The sequence below is a fragment of the Micropterus salmoides genome, unplaced genomic scaffold, assembly GCF_014851395.1.
Source record: "Micropterus salmoides isolate LMB-PRFRI ecotype aquatic unplaced genomic scaffold, ASM1485139v1 Ms_hic_scaffold_2, whole genome shotgun sequence".
In the NCBI taxonomy this organism is placed as follows: domain Eukaryota; kingdom Metazoa; phylum Chordata; class Actinopteri; order Centrarchiformes; family Centrarchidae; genus Micropterus; species Micropterus salmoides.
The window spans coordinates 14,812,590-14,832,934 of NW_024041150.1; the positions used below are offsets into that span (position 1 = coordinate 14,812,590).

Consider the following 20,345-nt stretch of genomic DNA (forward strand, 5'->3'; position numbering starts at 1 on the left):
TATTGTTTTTAAATTGCGGGGCATTTTTAAGGTTTTCCTGGACAACTTTTATGCAGAGAAGACATTGCTGTTCAGGTAAGTGCTGCCATTGTTGTGTTACATCCATAGACTGTAAAAAAAAAACAGGGTGACATCAGACCACAAGTCGTTTCTTACATACAGTCTGTGGTCGGGGGTTGACTGATGAACTCCGACGTTGAGTGACGTTCAGTTGCACGTTTTCTAGTTGGGAATGTTCGAGTTTCCTGGAACGCAGCAATACGCTTTACTCTGTGATGACGTCACGGATTTTAAAATCATGTACAAACATAAAACCTCCACGGGTCAGAAATTCATAATAGAAAGAGTCACAATTAAGTGACCCTGTCTTCTGTTTGAGGCGTCCTGTCAACAGGTTTACAGGCGTCTCTTTGATAGCGGTGGCGTATGGAGAAAATGCCAGGGGTACTGGTTCGTGGTAGTACCCGTATGGCGAGCGGCGCCGTATGATTAAAGTAACGTTAACGTAGCCATTAGTACATTTCCGCCACGTGTGTAAGAACCGTATGGACGACGCAGCCGTATCTAGCTCTTAGTTTGCTTTTGGACCATTTGGACACACAAGCAGAGCGGCGGTGGGAACAATATGAAAACACATTAAGACCAGCGTATTTCCAAGGTGGGTCTCTCTGTTCTGTTAGCTAGTTAGCACACACGTCATGGTAATTGAAGGCTGTGCTGTTTAATGAAGGGCTAACTGTTACTTTAATAAAGAACTGGTGTTTACTTCACGGTCGACTGGGTGGTGAAAGGACAATGCTGCTCTGGTTAGACATCAAACGTCTAAGTTACGTCAGGCTGGTTGTAAATAACGCAGTTAAACTACAGTGCTTTGGATTACCGCAAATATTAACGTTACCAGTTTAATTTAATGCTATGTTTATCCTCCTTTTTCTGCTTATTCACAGAACGGGTGTAACGTTATTGTTATTCATGTCCAGGTACCATGCTGCCCTTGGCTTTATAAATAGAACTACTGTTTTGACAAAACTCACATTTGATATGACTTGGTTAACGTTATTCATTTTCAGTCCTGACACTGGATCACATCTGTCAGTCTGTGTCGTGCCTGTTTTTCCCAGTTACCGCTATTGAGTTAGTGAATTAACTTTATTTAACACTACACACCTGGCTGGACCTCCACTGTAAATACTCCTATCAAATCTTCTGACTCATTAGTGAAACAGAAGCCTTCTAGGGTTTGACTGACACCTTTTTAAGGCTGACCAGGCAAGGTGAGGAAGTTATGAGAGGCAGCAGATAGCAAAAAAACAACAACTAATCCTAGTCCAGAGGTTTTGATGTGTTCTCATGGATTTGTAATTGCAGGTCCGCTTTCTGTTAATCTTCCTCGACCGTATCTGCTTAATGAACAATGGCTGTTCATTTGATTTCCCATAATGTCTTTCACAACTCCCAGTCTCTAAGCTGAAGGTCTGATACTCAAATTATAGCATTTTACTTGGAGAGATTAGTGTGTGTGTGTGTGTGTGTGTGTGTGCTTTTGTGTTAGTTAATTACTGTAAGTAAGGGCTTATTGGAAATATAAATCAGAGTGGATTGAACAAGATTTAACTTAAGTAGTTGGCTTTTTATGGCTTTTCCTGTAAAGAGAGGTAGAAACACTCAGTGTTTTAGTGTCGCTGAGCTCTTTTCTTTCTAACTCCCCACCCCCAGATTCTTTTTAAATTTTCAAACATTTAGTCTTCAACCCAAGCGGGAAGCTTCCAGTTAGCAAACCAATGCGAACGCGGAAGTCCCTTAAACTCCCTCACCTAGCTAAGCAAGGTAGCTAGCTCCACATATGAAGTTAACTTGTTAACTTAGGTTCGGGAGCGGGGCCACGCCTCAACCACACCTCCAATCACCTGTCAGGCTACATATACCGCACTTGTCTCCGATTGCTCAACGCAAGACAGTCAACGATCCACGCTCAACAGCACGCTGTTTCAGATCGCTTGACCCACCCTCCCTTTCCCTTCATCTGTTCATCCCTACACACATCCGCTCATCTTCTCACCCCCCCATCCCTGCTCCCTTTATCCCCTCATTTCTTCCTGTTCAATCAGGGCACAGCTCTCATGTTTCATCTAGGTACCGTCTAGGGGGATTGAAATAAGCTCGGGCGAAAACACTTCCAAGACGGAACCCCCACACTGAGTCCCCATGCCCGGTCTCCTGTACACCCTCTCAGACCAGCCTATCAGACGACATCCTTCTTCCGCCATCACCCTTCCCCTCTACATGCATTAATCCATCCTCCATAATTCATGCATTCCATATTCGCATGTACCTCTAAATCACACATTGTTGTTGCGTGGTCCTTGCTAGTGAAACAGCCGTTAGCTCCACCATCTCGTCCAAATATGGTCACGTCTGGTGCCGCTGGTTGCAAAAACTCAACATAGCGCTGCCGTATCGGCCAAACTCAAGGCTTCAAAACGGCAGTCCACAAACCAACGGGTGACGTCACGATGACTACGTCCACTTCTTATATACAGTCTATGCTTCAACCCAGACTGACTTTACTTAAGAACATTTATCAGACACAGCTCCTTCTATGGAGCCACAAAAAGATTATACAGTTCGTCTGCAATCTTACAAAGCAACTTCAACATAAATGCTCCGTACTTGTATAGCGCCTTTCTAGTCTTTTCGACTCAAAGCGCTTTTACACTACATCTGCATTCACTGTGCTCAAACGGAAACTAACATTCACACTCATTCATACAATGGCGGAACAGCCGCCAGGGGCAAATCGGGGTTCAGTATCTTGCCCAAGGACACTTCGACACGCAACCAGGGGGAGCCAGGGATTGAACTGCTGACCTTCCGATTAACGGCCAACCCGCTCTACCTCCTGAGCCACAGCCGCCCCTAGCATTCCTAGGATATCTTTAGTTACCTGGCTTCACTAACCCTAACAGTGACGATCACGCTAAGCAGTGACATGATGGTCGTTATTAATTTGGGACGTCAACCCAAGTTTTCCCAATCCATCCATGAGCACCTTCACATTAAAGGACCGGTGTTTGCAGCAGATGACTAATCTAACTTAAAATATTGAAACAGATTTTTTTTGACACATTGAAAACATGGACGCATGGTGCAGGGCTCAACAATATGGATTGCCTGGGGTAAGACAAATGCCATGTCGGGCAAGTGGTAAAAAAGAATTATACACATTGTTTTGGTGGAATTTATTATCCAGCTGCAGCCTCTCCCTCGTCGGGGCTTCGCTCCGCCACATACACGTAGAAAGCCAATACGTAAATCAATACACCTGTTCAACAAGCATTAAATGTAAACGTGTACAAAGCAATATTTTAATCTGCCGCTTTGTTTTAGACTAACGCAGCGCGCTAGCTCAGCTGATAAGAAATTGTTACAAACAAGCTAAAGTCTGTTTAGTTCAGTTTGCAAATTGTCAAATACTTGTTACCTTTGCTGCTGGCTGAGGCAAACCAGACCCTCCTCCATCTGCCAGCGTACCTGCAGGCAATAAATCACAGCAGCAGAGAGAAGAGGAAGAGGAGGAAGGACTGATACTGATGTCGGAGTTCTTCCTTCTTTTAAAACTTCACTCAGTATTTTGATGTCAGGAATATGATTTTATTTAACTGACGTTTTAGATGTGTCCAGAGTTTATATAGTAACTTTGCTGTTGCATCTCTAGGAACAGAATTTAGTTGTATTTGAATTGTTTTATTCTAATCCTGTTCTGAATTTTTCTTTTTTTAAAAATTAATTTGAGTAACTCTTACTTACTTAGAAATGCAAAATAACAGGACTATCTATAAAAAACCAAATGGATAAGGAGTATCTATCAGTGGTAGTATAACAAAATCACGGACACCCATCTCTACAGCAGGTAAAGACAAAGTTAAATAATTTATCACTGTTAGGCTCAAACCATTTTTAAAATGCAAGAATGTTTGTTGCTTTGCATCTGTGACACCCTGTGTCCTTGTCCTGATTACTTTATTATTTATACCAATTAAACATGACAGTTAACTTTAGTCTAATTGTTATTTGATAACTGCTAATAACACAGTTTATATAGGGGCAAGTACATTTCTAAAACACTTGACTGACCAGCAAGTGGAAAAAAGTCCATTAACGTTGACCCTCGATGTGGGACTTTAGTTTTCAATTCAGGAACAGATCCACTATACACCAGCACAATCCACACTACACTTTCTGTAAACAAGATTAATGAACAAATTTCTCACAATGACTTTAGTAGAACAGAACTAGAGGAACGTGTGGCCCTCAGGAGGAGGCGGCCATAAGGGGCACATATTGGAACGATGGCATCCTGACTCTGGCTATATCTACTATCCGCCACCTGGAGGAGGAACTAGTGTAAATGAGTGTATTAGTATAATAGTTTATTATACACACTGTGATTGGTTGATTCACTGAAAGTGACATTGACGAGGCTTTTATGAAAAGCTGAACATGTTTCAACAAAAGGCACCGATATAGCTCAACAGCCCGCAAGCCAAACCCAGACGCAGCTCATCTTATCCCTGTTGGGGAAATATGAATGTGTGCCAATGCGGACATGAACATTTATCTCAAATAACAAAGAGTAGTGGAAGAATCAATGACTTAGCACTTATACATTTTATACAGCGTAATCCATTTATTCATCATTTAGTGGATGGATAAGTGGATAAGTGCTGGAATCCTATACTGTATCTGACATTTCATCTTAAAATGTACTGATGGGACAAAAAGCAGGTGGCAGCAAGTGAAGATGAAACTATGGGTCTAACAGATAAGATAGTTTACTCATGGACCTGCGATTGTAAAATCATAATACAACGCAGTAATGATGATTTTGGTGATTTGCAGTGAGAAATGTGTCTGGGTTAAACAGACTGTACATTTTTAGATGTCTATTTTCCATTACAAAATTGTACTCATGTCGCATTTAATGAGCTTCTGTCAAAAACATTAAGACTGTATCCCGTCTTTATTAATAAACTCTGTTTTAAACTATAGTTAGTCCAGGTTTAGAATCTTAAAGTCATTCCATCAGTGCGACTAATCACAACATGACGAATGATTGTTCATCGATCAGTTGCCGCTTCATACAGATGAGTTGGTAATGGAGCCCGCGCTAAATCTTTCAGTGTAGGGTTGGGCCGATAGACGACGCCATCGTCCATCCCGATGTTTCAATGTAGTCATCGCCCAACCCTACTTCAGTGCAACTGCTGGCAACCTGACAGCTGCCCTGATGTTCAGAGATCACTGTCTCTGTCCTTGCATTGATGATGGTCATGTTAAAGATCACGTTTTAATAACAAACTAATATCTAACCAGGTTTTGATGTCTTCTGTAAAATGTGTTTTTGAACTCGACAGTATGAATCAGGGAAATGAAACTCTGTGTCAGACAGCTGCTTCAGGGTCCGCAGGAGGAGAGGGTCAGAGAGGAACTCTGTTTCCTCCTGAGGATGTTATCTTAACAGCGTAAATTACGGTAGTTACTGATCTAGAGTTTATCTGATCTCGGCTTTCACTAAACCCGCTCTCTGAAACACCAGCTGCCACTGGGATCTCCGTGCTGCTGTAAACGGTTCAAAAAGAGCCTCAACTGTGGTCCAGTTAGTGTTTCACAAGAATGGACACTTCTGGTCATAAACATATGCTAAGTAGCTTAAATCAGGCTCTAAGTGAGATTATATCAGCTGACATTCCTGTTGACACGGGACCTGTGAAGAACCTTTGTGACTCGGTTATGTCTCTGAGCCCTGATCTTAGATATCTGCTGGCTTTGTTTACCATGTTGACTCGAGAGTGTCCTCATTACAGATAACACAGGAAACAAACCCCTGCCAGTTGTTCGGCTGCTTTCTGTTAGATGTTTGTCAGGATATATGCAAAATGTTTTGGTCCACAACACAGACTGGACAGAGGACAATGTGATGTTTATTCTCCTGGGTTACCTCCTGCTGTTTTCCTCTCATTGCAGGAAGTGGAACAAAGCTGTTTTAGGAGAGCTTTGAAGCCACAGCCACTCGGTTATAATTAAATTGTAGCCAGACACTAAATCTTAATGTGTCCCATCCTGTTTATTCTTCTCTTTGATAATGTTAGATGGAACAAATCCCAACCACAATGTTTATGACCCATAAGGTCACATCGTTTGACCTTTTTGTCCATGATTTACTAGCTAGATTTAATTAGTTCTGCTCAGCTGCCCAAAGCATGCTTTCTAGTTAGACTGTAATGACTTTTGACCAAACTGATTAACTGGCCAGGAGGCTTTAAAAACCATGTCCAATCTGGTACACAGGCTTTTATTTGAACCAAGCTAATGGAGGTGCTAACAGTGTGTACAAACACTGTGATCCACAGTAAATAAAGAGCATTCATAACCGTGTGAAGGATGTTGACTGAACTGTGTGATTTTTACTGTATGTGCCGTTGTAGATCCCTGTGACAATGACGCAGCAGTCTTTGTCTGGTTACCAACGTCTGTGTTGTTAATATCTGCTTTTTTGTCTAGGAAGAAGGAGGTGGACAAAAACTGGCTCGGAAAAAAAGAATTGGTCAGGCCACATGCTCCTCCACAACTCGCGTATACATTTTCTTTTCTCTGACCTTTGAGTGAATTTCTGTAAGATTTACTGAGTGTTTAGTCTAGTGCAGACTCCCAGCGTACGATAAATGTGAGTGTAACTTTATTAGGCCTGTGTCTAAACTGATCCTCCAAACAGGTGAAAACAACACCTGGGTGGGGGTTTTGGCCACTAAGTGGGTCAGAACATTTTCAGTCCTGTTAGTAACTGTGTGGGTTTGGTTTTCCTCCCTGAGAGCATACTGTGGTGTTTGTGTGTACACAGGAAGTGGAGGCTCAGATCTTTAAGAGCAGCAGTGTTCCCCATAGAATAGGGCTGAATGACTTTGGAAAATCAATTGCTTCTTTTTTTTTTTTTTTTTTTACCAAGATTACGATTTAATATACGATTATTCTCTTTATCTTCTGTATTATTCAAAACCGATGAGCAATAAATCAGTGTGTAGTATGCCCAACACAATGTTAGACAGATTAAACATACACTGTTTCCTATGTTATGATGAAATTAGGTGATGCAGGACTTTATTATGCACAATGGTGGAGAAGAGTCAAATTGTTAAAATTTCAGAGAAAGATCATTTGAGTCAAGTCATGCAATTAAATAATATATATCATCAGGTAGGCCTACCTACAAATGACAAGAAACACAAAGTTCACCAGTGTTTTATACAGTAAGGGATTCAAATAATCGCAAGAATCCATCTCTCAACAAAAGCCTCCTTTTCTGTATCCCTGCAAGAAGACACTAAACACTTGTTGGCCAACGAAGAACCAAGTGACGCCTCTCGCGTCTAATAGACCAGCTTAATTCTCCCGACAACAACGCAGCCCCGCCCCAGACTGGACCTCATCTGGACTGATCAGTTTGGTTTGAAACGCCGGCACACATATTCCCTGAGCTGACTGGGGTGTGTGTGTGTGTGTGTTTGTGTGTGTGTGTGTGAGATGCAGACGTGTGCGCCGATCGCCGCAATGCCCTACACGCGTCTTTCTGTTGTGCATTTTCCCTGTCCGCCAAAGTGGTGGATGGCCCGACGATTTCACCCACCAACAACAATTCACCTGCTGGTGCTAATTTAATTCCCCATTTGACACTAAGTTTGTGCCTGTCAGCTTCTGTCAAGCCTGAGGCCATTGTACAACAAGTCACCGTGCAGCATAGCTTACCAAATTGATGCTTCTTCTGCAGACTGCCTTAATCTCTCCTGTCATGTGACCAGGGTGCTCCGGTCGATCGGGGCACCGGTCGTAATCGGCCGATAATGGCTTTGATCGGTGGTCAATAAAAAGGCCGATAAGAGAAACCGATCAGATGATGCAATACTCACCAGCTAAAATGCTTCACTGTGTCTGAGCGGTTTTTAAAGCTAGCTAGCACCGAAGTCCTTTTCAGACAGGAAGGGGTTGATGCGCCCAGTTAATCATTTACAGTGAGAGTTGAGCAGCAATCAGAAAGCGGAGCAACAGGAGGATCATGTCAAACTGTCGCGGCTGTGCTCATCTCACTCACAGCCGCCCGCATCCGGAGTTTAACAGACACATCAGGCAGAGAGAGAGACTGATCCTCCCTGTAAGTTTCCTGATGCAAAGCGCGGGGCCACTCGATCAGCTGACCGCATCTCTCCCTCTGTTGTCGTTACAAAACGGAGACCTTTAGCTACGTTTCTGCCTCCGTTTGAAAACGCTGCTGAGCCGGTGGACAAAACTAGAGGACTTTATAAAACGATAACACACACTCACATTTGGCTTTGTGAGTCGGTCTTATCAGTCATGCAAAGCAAAAACACGATGCTACTGACAGAGCTTTGGTATTTTTCTTAAAATATATATACTTTGTAAATAACACTTAACAGTTAGCCTACTGCGCATGTCGCCGTATTTACTTTGCGACAACTCCCAGTCTGTTTCCCGCCGCCGTCTCGTACTCCCGTGATACTTTCAGTAACAGTTCCACTTCGTTGTCGGTCAATGCAAAAAAAAAAAAAAGAAAATAAGTTCTTGGTCTGTATTACTTTCTTCTTTCGCTAAATCGTCTGCTACTGCAGAGTAGACCGTCTGCTTCATGTTTACACTTTATTTAAATATCACTTATTTTCAAATCTCATTGAAGGCAGTTCTGACTCCTCTCTGTAGCCCTTCTCCCTCTCTCTGCTCCTCCCTCTCTCTGCTCCTCCCTCTCTGCTCCTCCCTCTCTCTGCTCCTCTCTCTGCTCTGCTCCTCTCTCTGCTCCTCTCTCTCTGCTCTGCTCTGCTCCTCTCTCTGCTCCTCTCTCTCTGCTCTGCTCTGCTCCTCTCTCTGCTCCTCTCTCTGCTCTGCTCTGCTTCTCTGCTCTGCTCTGCTCCTCTCTCTGCTCTGCTCTGCTCCTCTCTCTGCTCTGCTCCTCTCTCTGCTCTGCTCTGCTCCTCTCTCTGCTCTGCTCTGCTCCTCTCTCTGCTCTGCTCCTCTCTCTGCTCTGCTCCTCTCTCTCTGCTCTGCTCCTCTCTCTGCTCCTCTCTCTGCTCTGCTCCTCTCTCTCTGCTCCTCTCTGCTCCTCTCTCTGCTCTGCTCCTCGCTCTGCTCCTCTCTCTGCTCTGCTCCTCTCTCTCTGCTCCTCTCTGCTCCTCTCTCTCTGCTCTGCTCCTCGCTCTGCTCCTCTCTCTCTGCTCTGCTCCTCTCTCTCTGCTCCTCTCTCTGCTCTGCTCCTCTCTCTCTGCTCCTCGCTCTGCTCTGCTCCTCTCTCTCTCTGCTCCTCGCTCTGCTCTGCTCCTCTCTCTCTCTGCTCCTCGCTCTGCTCTGCTCCTCTCTCTCTCTGCTCCTCGCTCTGCTCTGCTCCTCTCTCTGCTCTGCTCCTCTCTCTGCTCTGCTCTGCTCCTCGCTCTGCTCTGCTCTGCTCCTCTCTCTCTGCTCCTCGCTCTGCTCTGCTCCTCTCTCTCTCTGCTCCTCGCTCTGCTCTGCTCCTCTCTCTGCTCTGCTCCTCTCTCTGCTCCTCTCTCTGCTCTGCTCCTCTCTCTGCTCTGCTCCTCTCTCTGCTCTGCTCCTCTCTCTGCTCTGCTCTGATAATATCAAAAATGCTATTAATTGTTCGGTCCTGCCATAGAATGACGGTGTAACTGTCGGGGGACCCAAAGGGGCAGGTGTGGAGATATTTGTATTTCTAGTTATTTCTTATTTCACCACTTTAATTCTGCTCCATTCTCCACCTTATTTTAGTGTTTACTCACCACTTAATCTGCTCACCTTGCTTTTCCCTTCTCCCCCCCCCCCCACCCCCCCCTCGCAGTTTCACATCAACATCCTACATCAGGATGAAGGAACGAACAAAAGCTCCTCAGGACCGGTGAGTTAAAATAAGATGGAAACAAGAAGCTCTCACTTCTCACTGTTTGCTCTCGACCAAAGTTCCTCAATGTGTTTTGCTCTCGACCACAGTTTCTATGTGGATTGGTTTGTGTGTGTGTGTGTGTGTGTGTGTGTGTGTGTGTGTGTGTGTTTCTGACAGACAATTGTAACAAAGCTTTACTTTTTTTTTTTTTTTTTTCTTGAATGAATTTGAACTGCATTTCCATAGGAATAAAGTTCAGGTCCTCCTTGTTCTATTGAGTTTAAGCAGTATCCATAGTATTCATCTGATTTCATGCTTTTAGAAGTAAAGTTTGTAAGTTGCAGGTGTGCAGCCTGTCACCTGCTAGTCTTCATCTTACAACTCACTGACTGCTCTTTCTTTTTCCATTAGTACTTATAACATAGTATATTTAAAACTGATCCAGTGTCAGAAAATGCTGGAAAAGACTGTGTGGGTTTTATAGATGCATATAGAGGTCAGCGATAACCACAGCGACAAAAACATTTCATGTGACTTCTATACAATAAAAGGAGACCTGTTGGTCGTCTGTTCAATGCTTTTAATGTGAAGCAGCAGCAGTGGCTTAATACAGCTCTGTTACGGCTGTAGGAGTATGAGCAGTCAACTTTAATTTGCATCAGTTGTGACTTGGCAGCATCCTGTCTGTGGTAACTTTATGTAAATCAACCTTTGCTTCCTTCTACAGAGGCTGCTTGGTGGGGATTATCTTCTTCATTCTGGGCCTGGGAACGTTGCTGCCGTGGAACTTCTTCATGACTGCCTCCTTGGTAAAAACATGGCAATTACTTAATCCCTCAAAGACAGCAGATCTGACACATCATCCACGCCTCCTGCTTAAATGTTGCTGTAGGGATGAGAATCTTATGGACAATATTCTATTTTATAATTTAAAAAAAAATATGTAGAATAAAAGCTATAGTATGTAGGGCTGGGCAATATGGCCAAAAGATTTTGTCACGCTAAAAAATCATTTGATATCGATAATTATCACGATAAATCTCAAAGTTTAAAAGTTGATTGAAACCCAATGGGTGATTGTGGTGTAAACTATTGTTTGTGGTCGGAACACGACAAACACGTGAAAAATCTGAGGTATTCAAAACAATTATGATAAAAATCTTTAGTAAAATTAAGTAAAATCTTTTTCAGTCCCTTCTCCTCAAGAAAATAAATATCGTAACAGAAAAATGAAGCGCTAATTAGTTTGTGATTCAAGTCAATTAAATCAAACATTTATTGAACATTTGTTATATTGTTATGGAGGAAAACTATATCGCGATTATTCTTATTATACTTTTATCGCCCTAATAGCCCTAATAAAATGTATAGTTGTAGTGAGCGATTTCAGGGATTTGTTCAATCCATATAATCTATCATATGACTTAACCATGTGGGTCACCTCATGTGTTCATGTCCCGGGGCGAAGCCTCTTTTCTCACATGTTAACTGCATCTCTGTTCCCTTGTGAGCTCTGTGCCTCCTGCTGAAAGCACTGACAGTCAGAGCTATTTTCAGCTGCTTACTGATAGAGGATGGAGCGGATACTGCGTGGCTGACCGGCATCACAGGAAATGTCAGTCTCGAGCAACAAACCAAGTGAGAGCAGTATTATTAGAGTATCGTCATATGTTCGCTTCACTAGACTTATCTGGATCTCTGCTCTTATTAGAATATTCTGAGATCACTGGACAGGTCACTGTAATCGCTGCCAGAGAGCCGGTCGATGTTGCAGTTTCTTGGTCCATCATTGCTTTTGCCCTTTGCCCCATTTGTTCTTGAGTGTTTCATATGCGTTTATCTCCTTTATTGGATTCTTTAGTAGAGGGCTTTTCAAAGTTTCAAGTTTCGCTCAATTCCTGGATCCGGTGGACACAAGAGAGCCTAATATTGCCGGAAGGTCCGACTACACCACATACATAAAAATGGTTTGCCCTGACGGATGTATTCATTTCTGATTCCTGGAAAGTGGGAAAGACAGTCGACTTCCCCGAAACAACTGTGTCTTTGAACTATCTCTTTGACCAAATCTCACACACTCAGGCAACCAGTGTGATCACTAATATAGAATAGTTTGTTGACTTCCATTCACTGAGCCCCCCTCACACTCTGAAAACCTGGATTATTTCATTATTGCTTGATTGCATATTAGATTATCATAATAGCATATATAAGGATACAATGGAGGATTGTCTTTAAGTTGGGTTGTCTTACAGCGGCATTAATTGACTTATCTGTAGTTGTTTTTTCAGGCTACTTGGGGCCAGTGGAACGAGCTGTAGAAACGACATATTAATAACCTCAAAGTTCTGTGGCTGTAGCAAACAATTGCAGATTCACTCTTAAAACATATACGGAGCATCTCTAGCATCTGTTTCTTAAATGCTCCACTATGTTCACCAGCTAGTTGCTACCTCTGTCTCTCAGCTGTTTGGTGCGGAGCGTAGTGTGAAGTGGGTTTATCAGAAAACATCTGCATGCTGTGTCTGGAACTGACGGTGATAATCCAACATCCGTCTTCCTCTGGGTTTGCAGTACTTCCAAGGTCGCCTAAACACAACGAAATGGAGCAACAGCACGATGGTAGTCCGTAAGGAGTACTACTTCAACAACTGGATGACCCTGCTGTCCCAGCTGCCCCTGCTGCTGTTCACCCTGCTCAACTCCATCCTCTACCAGAGGTCAGTGAGAGAGTTGGGTGTCTATCTGATCCAGTGTGATGTGGAGCGTGTTGTTGGTTAAATGACTGATGGGGTGTTTTGTTGTTTCAGGATATCCGAGATGATACGCATCGCGGGTAGCCTGGTTTTTATCCTGCTGTTCTTCATCCTCACAGCAGTGCTGGTCAAAGTGCCCATGGAGGAAGACCGCTTCTTCTCTGTCACCATGGCTACTATCTGGTTCATCAACTGTAAGTCACTGTGACTGTGTGTGCGTGAGAGTAGTGTTATGTGCATTTGAGTTAAAGGTGCTTGTTCTTGTCCCCAGCGTTCGGTGCCGTGCTGCAGGGCAGTCTTTTTGGCCTGGTGGGGCTGCTGCCTCAGAAGTACAGCGCCATCTTCATGAGCGGCCAAGGCCTCGCCGGGACCTTCGCCGCCGTCGCCATGCTGCTTGCCATAGCCAGTGAGCCAGCCAAAAACACACAAAGCGCCATCGGATGCCTAATCCCCTGTTGCCTAGTAACAGAGGACATTCATAATGGATGTTGAGCTAGGGAAATCACCATGACGCCACCCACCACACAACACACTCTGTTCCTTTTTCAAAGACACAGCTCATGTTGGGTCCTTTTTGAACAATGTTTTATTCGATCGGATATGTCTCTTTCCCAGAATTCCTAGTTGGCTAACCTGTGTCTTTGTCACACAGGCGATGCAGACTCTGAATCAGCGGCGTTGGGTTACTTCATCACACCATGTGTGGGGACACTGGTTACGCTCTTCAGCTACCTGCTCCTGCACCGCCTGGTCAGTTAGCTCCCAGCTCTGCATGAGTGCATTACCCACAATCATTTCAACCTCTCCTAAACTGGAGTATCTCTCTTTGTCGCGCCCTGGCTAAATTTAGTAGGCGCTCATTAAAATTTAAATCAAAGCTAAGTAACAGTGTTGGCAGCTGAAGTTTAAAACCGCCTAATCTGACTGGAAGCAGGCAGACGAGTGAATTTAATGTTAATTACATGTGGATGAACTTTTTTTCTTTTGAGTCTGTAGAGAACAATGTTGCACTTGCTTTTGTGGACTCCCACTAAACTTCATCCTAGTCTAGAACATATCTAGAGGTATTAACCCAACATCCTAACTTGTGTTTTTATTTACCTTTTGTGTATCAGCTGTAAAGTTGTGTTGTCTGCTGTTTCCACGCAGGAGTTCGCCCAGTTTCATCTGAACAAAAGCAGCAAGTATGAGGAGGGCACCACAGACGAGCTGTTGAAAGGTGGGATTTTTGGCTTGAACAAATTAATTTCCCCTCCCTCAGAATTAATTTAATTCGTCTCCAAGTTGGTGCTACAGGAACACAGTGCAAGCTCCTAACGTTCATAGAGCAGTCAGACATTTGTCTAACAGTGAGTAAATTACTCACAGTAAGTGAGTAAAGCTGTTTGCTTTTCCGCGGAGTGTTGCAATTTCACTCTCTGGTTGAATCAAATCATTTCATTGTGACATTATCTTGTTAAATGTGTTGACTCAATATTAACCAGTTAGTCCCTGCAGTGTCCAGACAAAGACAGAGTCTGTTAGACTCACAAAGGCCCACTCAGACACTCAGCTGTCATATGTGAATTATTTCTTTCAAGCTCATGTTGAACAATTTTTTTTTTGCAAGTATAATGTCTGTATTCAATTGCAGAGAGCAGCGTCGGGGAGAATGGCAAGCTAAATGGCCACGCTAACGGGTCAGTGCCCAGCAGCGCAACAAAGGATGGCAGTCCAGATGTGGCCGAAGTGGACCCTAGCCCAGACAAGACCATGCAAGCCTTCCTGACAGTGGAGCAGGAAGAAAAGGCCTCAGTCGTAGAGGTCTTCAAGAAGGTGAACCAAGTGGTTTGATATTACAATCTAATAATAGTTACTAAGTAGATTGGTAGTTGTGACTTAAAATTAGTGTTTCAGTATACATCTAAATATATTTGAAAGTAAAAAAAACTTGTTTCCTCTTCCGTTGTTAGATCTGGGTGATGGCGTTCTGCGTGACGTTTGTGTTCACCGTTACTCTGTCCGTCTTCCCCGCTGTCACTGCAGATGTCAGAACATCATTCCCAGGAAAATGGGGTATGACCTAACCTCAGTTCAACTCCGTGATGAGATTAGAACTTGATATCCGTAGATAGAGTAAATCTCTTGTGTAAACTCTCACTACTCTAATCTGTTGTAGACTGCTTTTGAAATCCTTTTATTCATTCTCTCTTCAGAGCGCTTCTTTATCTCCGTGTGCTGCTTCTTGACTTTCAACATCAACGACTGGCTGGGTCGGACCGTCACCACTTTGATACGCTGGGTAAGATCATTTCTACCCAGGAGAGCAACAGTTTTGATACGCAACTCCCTAAAGTATTAATGCTGAAAAAACATTCAGATTATGCTAATATGTTCAGATTTCCATAACAAGTGTACTCTGTGTAGTATATTATTGTGCCTGCTCAGACCCACATGGTATTACAGCAACAGTATTTCATTTAATTTCCCCTCCACACATCTTTGCGGTCTCCTCTGCAGCCCCGCAAAGAGTCTCGTCTGTTCCCAGCGCTAGTCGTCTCCAGGGTGGTGTTCATCCCTCTGCTGATGCTCTGTAACGTCCGCAGCCGCTATTACCTGCCTGTCTTCTTCACCCACGATGGTGCTTTCACGGCCATCATGGCTCTCTTCTCTCTGTCCAGTGGATACTTCGTCTGTCTTTCCATGTCCTACGCACCACAGTGAGTACAAACAAGTTATATAACTGATACAAAAACTGCAAGAGCTGTTTTTAAAATTATATTGTGTAAATCTTTGGGTTGCTGCTGAATGTTCTACCTGTTACTGTTGTATGGGTCTGGATTACATCTGACACAGGATGCACATTCATAACATAATTCTTTAGAAGTCCGACCTGCTGATCCAATTTTATAATATATACTATACTTTATATACATATGTTCTCTGCATTAGCCTCTGTGTGCATATGAAACTTTAAGAAGGCAGTGCGTTTTAGTTACACAAAAGTTAACAATGCCTGCTGAAGGTCTCTGAGTCACACACAGTCTGGCTCTATACATGGTAGATAAAATCTCACCCAGGAGGAAACTACCAATCAGAGAGCAGCGCCTCCAGGCTTTCCTACCAGTTAAAGGTCAATGCAGTCTAATTGTAAACAAACAGCATTATTGTGCTGCAGTATGTCATGGGATGAGGTTCAGGTTATTATTTGGTTTGCAGTAGATGAACAACACATCCATGTTGTCAACACATTGTGCAAACAACACAGACAATAGACAAACATGATAAAAGTGCTTGAAGCTCCAATAATCGAGATAAAAAAGAGAAAAACAACAATAAAATAAAGCTGCGAGCAGCGTTAAATGGGCCCTCACCCCTACACGCGCCTTGAAGGGAGTTTTGCAATTTAGCATTGCAAAGGTCTTTAGATTGCACTGCCCATATTTGAAGTTGATCAGATTAATTCTCTTGGAGTTCGTCAAAGCAATTCAAAAATGGCTAACTTCCTGTTGGTTTTGGGGCGTTTGCTCCAGGAGGCTTTAAGGGTTAGCGATGCGACATCTGCCTTGCAAATTTCATACATCTAGGTGAAACCCACAGTGGGGGCTGCTTTTGTGAAATTTCTTAGGGGGCCCTATAACGCTTCCTGGCTACACCCCAAGCCCAATGACTGCATTACTTTGAGAATTTAGCCAGTCCTGACGTGTGACAAATGTTCGTAATGTTTAGGGCATCCTAAGCCACCCAAAACATGTTTAACAAGTAGAATAACTGTAATAATAATCTTTCCAAAAACAAAAGGTTCCTGGCACTTTTGCTCGGGCCCTAAAAACATTAAAATAACCACTAGAATAAAAAAACAAAACCAAAACTACAACACTAGAATAAAGTAAAATGCAGGCACGACTGTACCAGCTTGTTCCAGCTGGATCACCATGACAACATAGCATCATTTTGACACGTGATGAATCGGTGGTCTTACACACGTTACAAGTCTTAGCGGGTTGATTTATTTGTTGCTGTGAAGTAAACTAACTGAAGGCCTTTATTAGGTTATCTGTATGCTTTAGAAAATGAGCATCACAATGTAAAGTGTGTGATTTGTCATGATGCACCAGTGTGAAATTTATCGTGTTCCCACCTGTTCTGTCATCAGGTTGGTGGAGCCTAAGGATGCGGAGACCGCAGGAGCCCTGATGACGTTCTTCTTGGCCCTGGGTCTGTCCATAGGCGCTGCCCTGTCCTTCCCTCTCCGAGCTCTGGTCTAATCACACACAGCACTCTATAGACCCTGTCAAATATTTTCTCGCACCCTTGGAGGGGGAAATATGATAAGTGGTTTATCACTGCCCCTCCTGGACGACCTTCTCGTTTTCCCCCCATTCATCTGTCAGATGCCGGGTTTAACAGCACGACAGCGCCCGGGTGAAGCTTTGAAAACACAGCCCAGGAAGTGCTACTGCTCTTAAATGACTGATTCCCTTAACAAGGAGGAATAAGGGAAACGCCACGTGTTACCTGCTACTAGCCCGAAGAAGCCAGTTAAAAAAGATTTCCTCTCTGTGCCACAGTTACAGGATTGATTGAGTTTTACTTTTTATTTTGAAAGTGTGTGTTTTTAGGTTTGTTTAATTCAGGTTTGTTAAAATTTAGGGCATTATCCTCAGATGACCATATGTAGATAAAAGGAAACCTTAGAAAGACAGACTTGATTGATTTTCATAAGCTGTACTTACAGCAACCTGATAGAAGTATTTCAATTTTATTGATGCTTAAAAGATGAATTAGCTTTTTGTCAGTTAAGTATTCTTGATGTATTTTTCTTCCTAGTTATTTTGTATTTTCTAATGAAATAGCTCTGTTACAGAAGTTGAACAAACAAAACAGTTTTTAATAATCCTTTGCTGTAAATTACCAATGAAAGGTTACCAGGCCTTAGGTAAGGGAGGGGTGCATGTGTGCGCCCGCCCAGGGGCCTCTCCAGCATCAAGGCAACTACTGCCATCTACTGGTCAAAACACTCAAGGTCTTCAGGCCTTCATTTCCCTTTCTAAAAAGCCTCTGTTCTCTCAAACATGAAAAACTGTTGTCACTGCTGTGACTCTGAAGTCACGCGATACTGCTGAATAACAGGAAGCTGAGATTACAGCACCTGGTGATACTTGGTTGTATTTCTTTGTTGATGTCTGTGTTGATGATAACGGGTTATGTGAGCATGACAACATTCTTCCCTTGACATATGCCTGCAACTGAAGCCATGAAGCTGAACGCTTGTTTCAACACAGGAAGCTGGTTAAAATCTTTAACTTCTCCTGAAAATAACTGGCAGCTGCTGTTTTGTTATTAAACATGCAAATGTAGGGTTAGTAAAAGAAATGAGAAAATAAATTTAGAGTAATTGTAAAGAAACAAATCAAAGGAGCTGTAAATGCTGATTCATTGTTTTTAATTATATTATAAAATAATTATATTTGTAATTATTTTTTAGGGGCTGCACGATATGGTAAAAACATTATTGACATGATTTATGGTTAATGGGAATGATGTACTTTTTAATATATGAAAATAACTATTTAAATCATAATGACTGTCCCAAAACAAACATTTTACCTTTCAGCAAAAAATTGCAGCTTCTGTGATTTGACTAGTGCACTTGGCCATGTTGCAATTAATTGGGCAGCCCTGCTATTTAGTACTGTATAGATATTGTTTTGGCCTCATAACTGTCAAATAGTGAACAGAAAACATGTATAGAAATGAACTCGTATTGTTGGTGTAGATTTATTTATGTTGTAGTTCCATGATCAGCTTCACAATCTGTGTAGGTTGAAACATTGTTTTATTTTTTACTGAGATAAGCCTTCATTTGACTTGATTATTCAAAGTGAACTGCTGTTTACTGAATATGTTAATGAGCGGTTGTGTGAATGCTGTATGTGGCGTCATGCATGGGGAGAAAGTGTGTGTCGAGTCCCAACAGGAGCAACGTTGACGGGACTTTGGTTTTTCAAGTGGGACTTGATTTGTGCTGCATTCACATCTGGTGGGAATTTTCACCATGATGTGCATTTAAGTTTGTGGTTTACAGCAGATCTATGGCAATGGAAACCAAAACTAGACCACCACAACAAGTAGTTGTCATGGCAACTATAGGTATTTAAAAATGGTTGGTCTTTGTGAATCCTGATGTTAAAATGGTAAAGGATGGTAAATAAAATGTAAAGACATTTTCAGGAGCAAAATGGACCACATTTCTTATGGAACACCAGTGTAGCGTCAGTGATGGAGGTGAAGAACTCGGGCCAGGTTGCAGTGATTTAACATCAACATTAGGATCCTCCTGTGTAATTCCATGTCATACTACCTTTTGTTTATTTCAAATGTTCTATTTCTGATCATATGTAGAGAATGTAGATTAACTAAAGCTGTTAGATATGGTTCTCAGGCCATGCCCAGTTCCTAGTTACAGGCATGATAAAAAAACAAAAACAATGCTGGCTCTCTCACACACGGGATCTTGACTGAACTTCCAGGCCACGCCTCTTGTAAAAGGGAATTCATGCATGTTCAAAAAATTTTAACTCTTTGTCAATAAATGGACCACTTTAAGCAGCAGCGCGTTTGTGGTCATTTGTGTGAAGAAAAAAAAAAAAGATCTTCCGGGGTGACCTCACTGGAGCACTTTGCACGAGTATAAGTAGGTTCACTTCATCTGACGACTCCTGTGCTTCACACATGGCATTTTCTAATTCAGTAGTCAATAATACGACCTGCTGATCATAGTATTGTACTGATCAGTGTCTTCATTTACCTATGGATGATTAACCCAACATTTGTAATTGACCATATTTTCAGTCCCATTGGTGTGAAGTTGGAAACTTGTATTTAGATATTTCTTTTGCTTGTTGTATTCTAAATTATCAGTTGCTTCATTTATTGTAAAGACTTATCATGTATGGATATTTTACTAAAAGATAATTAAACCATCCCTTCTCAACTATTATTCAACTTTTTATATCTCATCTAAAATGATTATAATCGATCATATCAACATGCGTCTAAAAATGTGGGTTCACCTTGAAAGACCTTGATCATGGTAACTCAAACCTGCACTTTTACAAATTGTGATTTAATGATCAACTTTAAGGCAGCTGTGAAGAGCCAAAAAACTAAACAGATGTCAAATTAGCAGCGATCAGATGAGGCCAATTCAGTTATTATAATGTATGTAATGCGCTTTGCCAAAATATCCAACAAATTGTTGTTGATAGACAGGAAGCCAATTTATTTATTTCCCCACTGTAGTGTGTAAAGGTAAATACCTTGCAAGATATTATAGGCCAACAAGGTCTATGTGAATTCCAATATTTACAAAGTTCCCATAACCTCCCAGTCACCTGTTTTTTTAATATCTACACAGTTGCTTGCTCAAGGTGTCCCATGGGGCACTGATTTGGAATCGCACCCCTCGCATTTGATACTTTGCACCAAAAGGTAAAAACAATTCTATTGTTCTATATTCTATTATTCTGACCTGTATAAATGTATAACTGAGGCCTCATTTAAACCTTTAGCACTTGGAAGAGATAAATACTTCCTCAGGTCTGGATCGGCATACTGTGTGCACAAATCTGTCTTCCAGATATACAAACCACCAAATGATACACTTTTAAATG

At 42.3% G+C, this 20,345-nt stretch overlaps 1 protein-coding gene across 2 annotated transcripts; it reads left to right on the plus strand.

The window, feature by feature from the left end:
• Nucleotides 1-297: 297 nt before the first annotated feature.
• On the plus strand, nt 298-19,284 carry LOC119911845 (equilibrative nucleoside transporter 2). 2 transcript variants are annotated; one of them, XM_038730803.1, is made up of 13 exons: nt 298-658; nt 9,893-9,949; nt 10,662-10,743; nt 12,509-12,654; nt 12,745-12,884; nt 12,962-13,096; nt 13,343-13,440; nt 13,840-13,909; nt 14,324-14,505; nt 14,643-14,745; nt 14,886-14,971; nt 15,190-15,389; nt 16,826-19,284. In XM_038730803.1, exons 2-13 carry the CDS (start codon nt 9,918-9,920, stop codon nt 16,935-16,937), a joined length of 1,386 nt encoding a protein of 461 aa, XP_038586731.1. In that variant the 5' UTR covers nt 298-658; nt 9,893-9,917; the 3' UTR covers nt 16,938-19,284. The 2 variants fall into 2 exon arrangements, with proteins under 2 accessions (XP_038586731.1, XP_038586732.1); XM_038730804.1 differs by lacking the exon at nt 9,893-9,949 and having other exon boundaries at nt 299-658.
• The last annotated feature ends 1,061 nt before the right edge of the window (nt 19,285-20,345 follow it).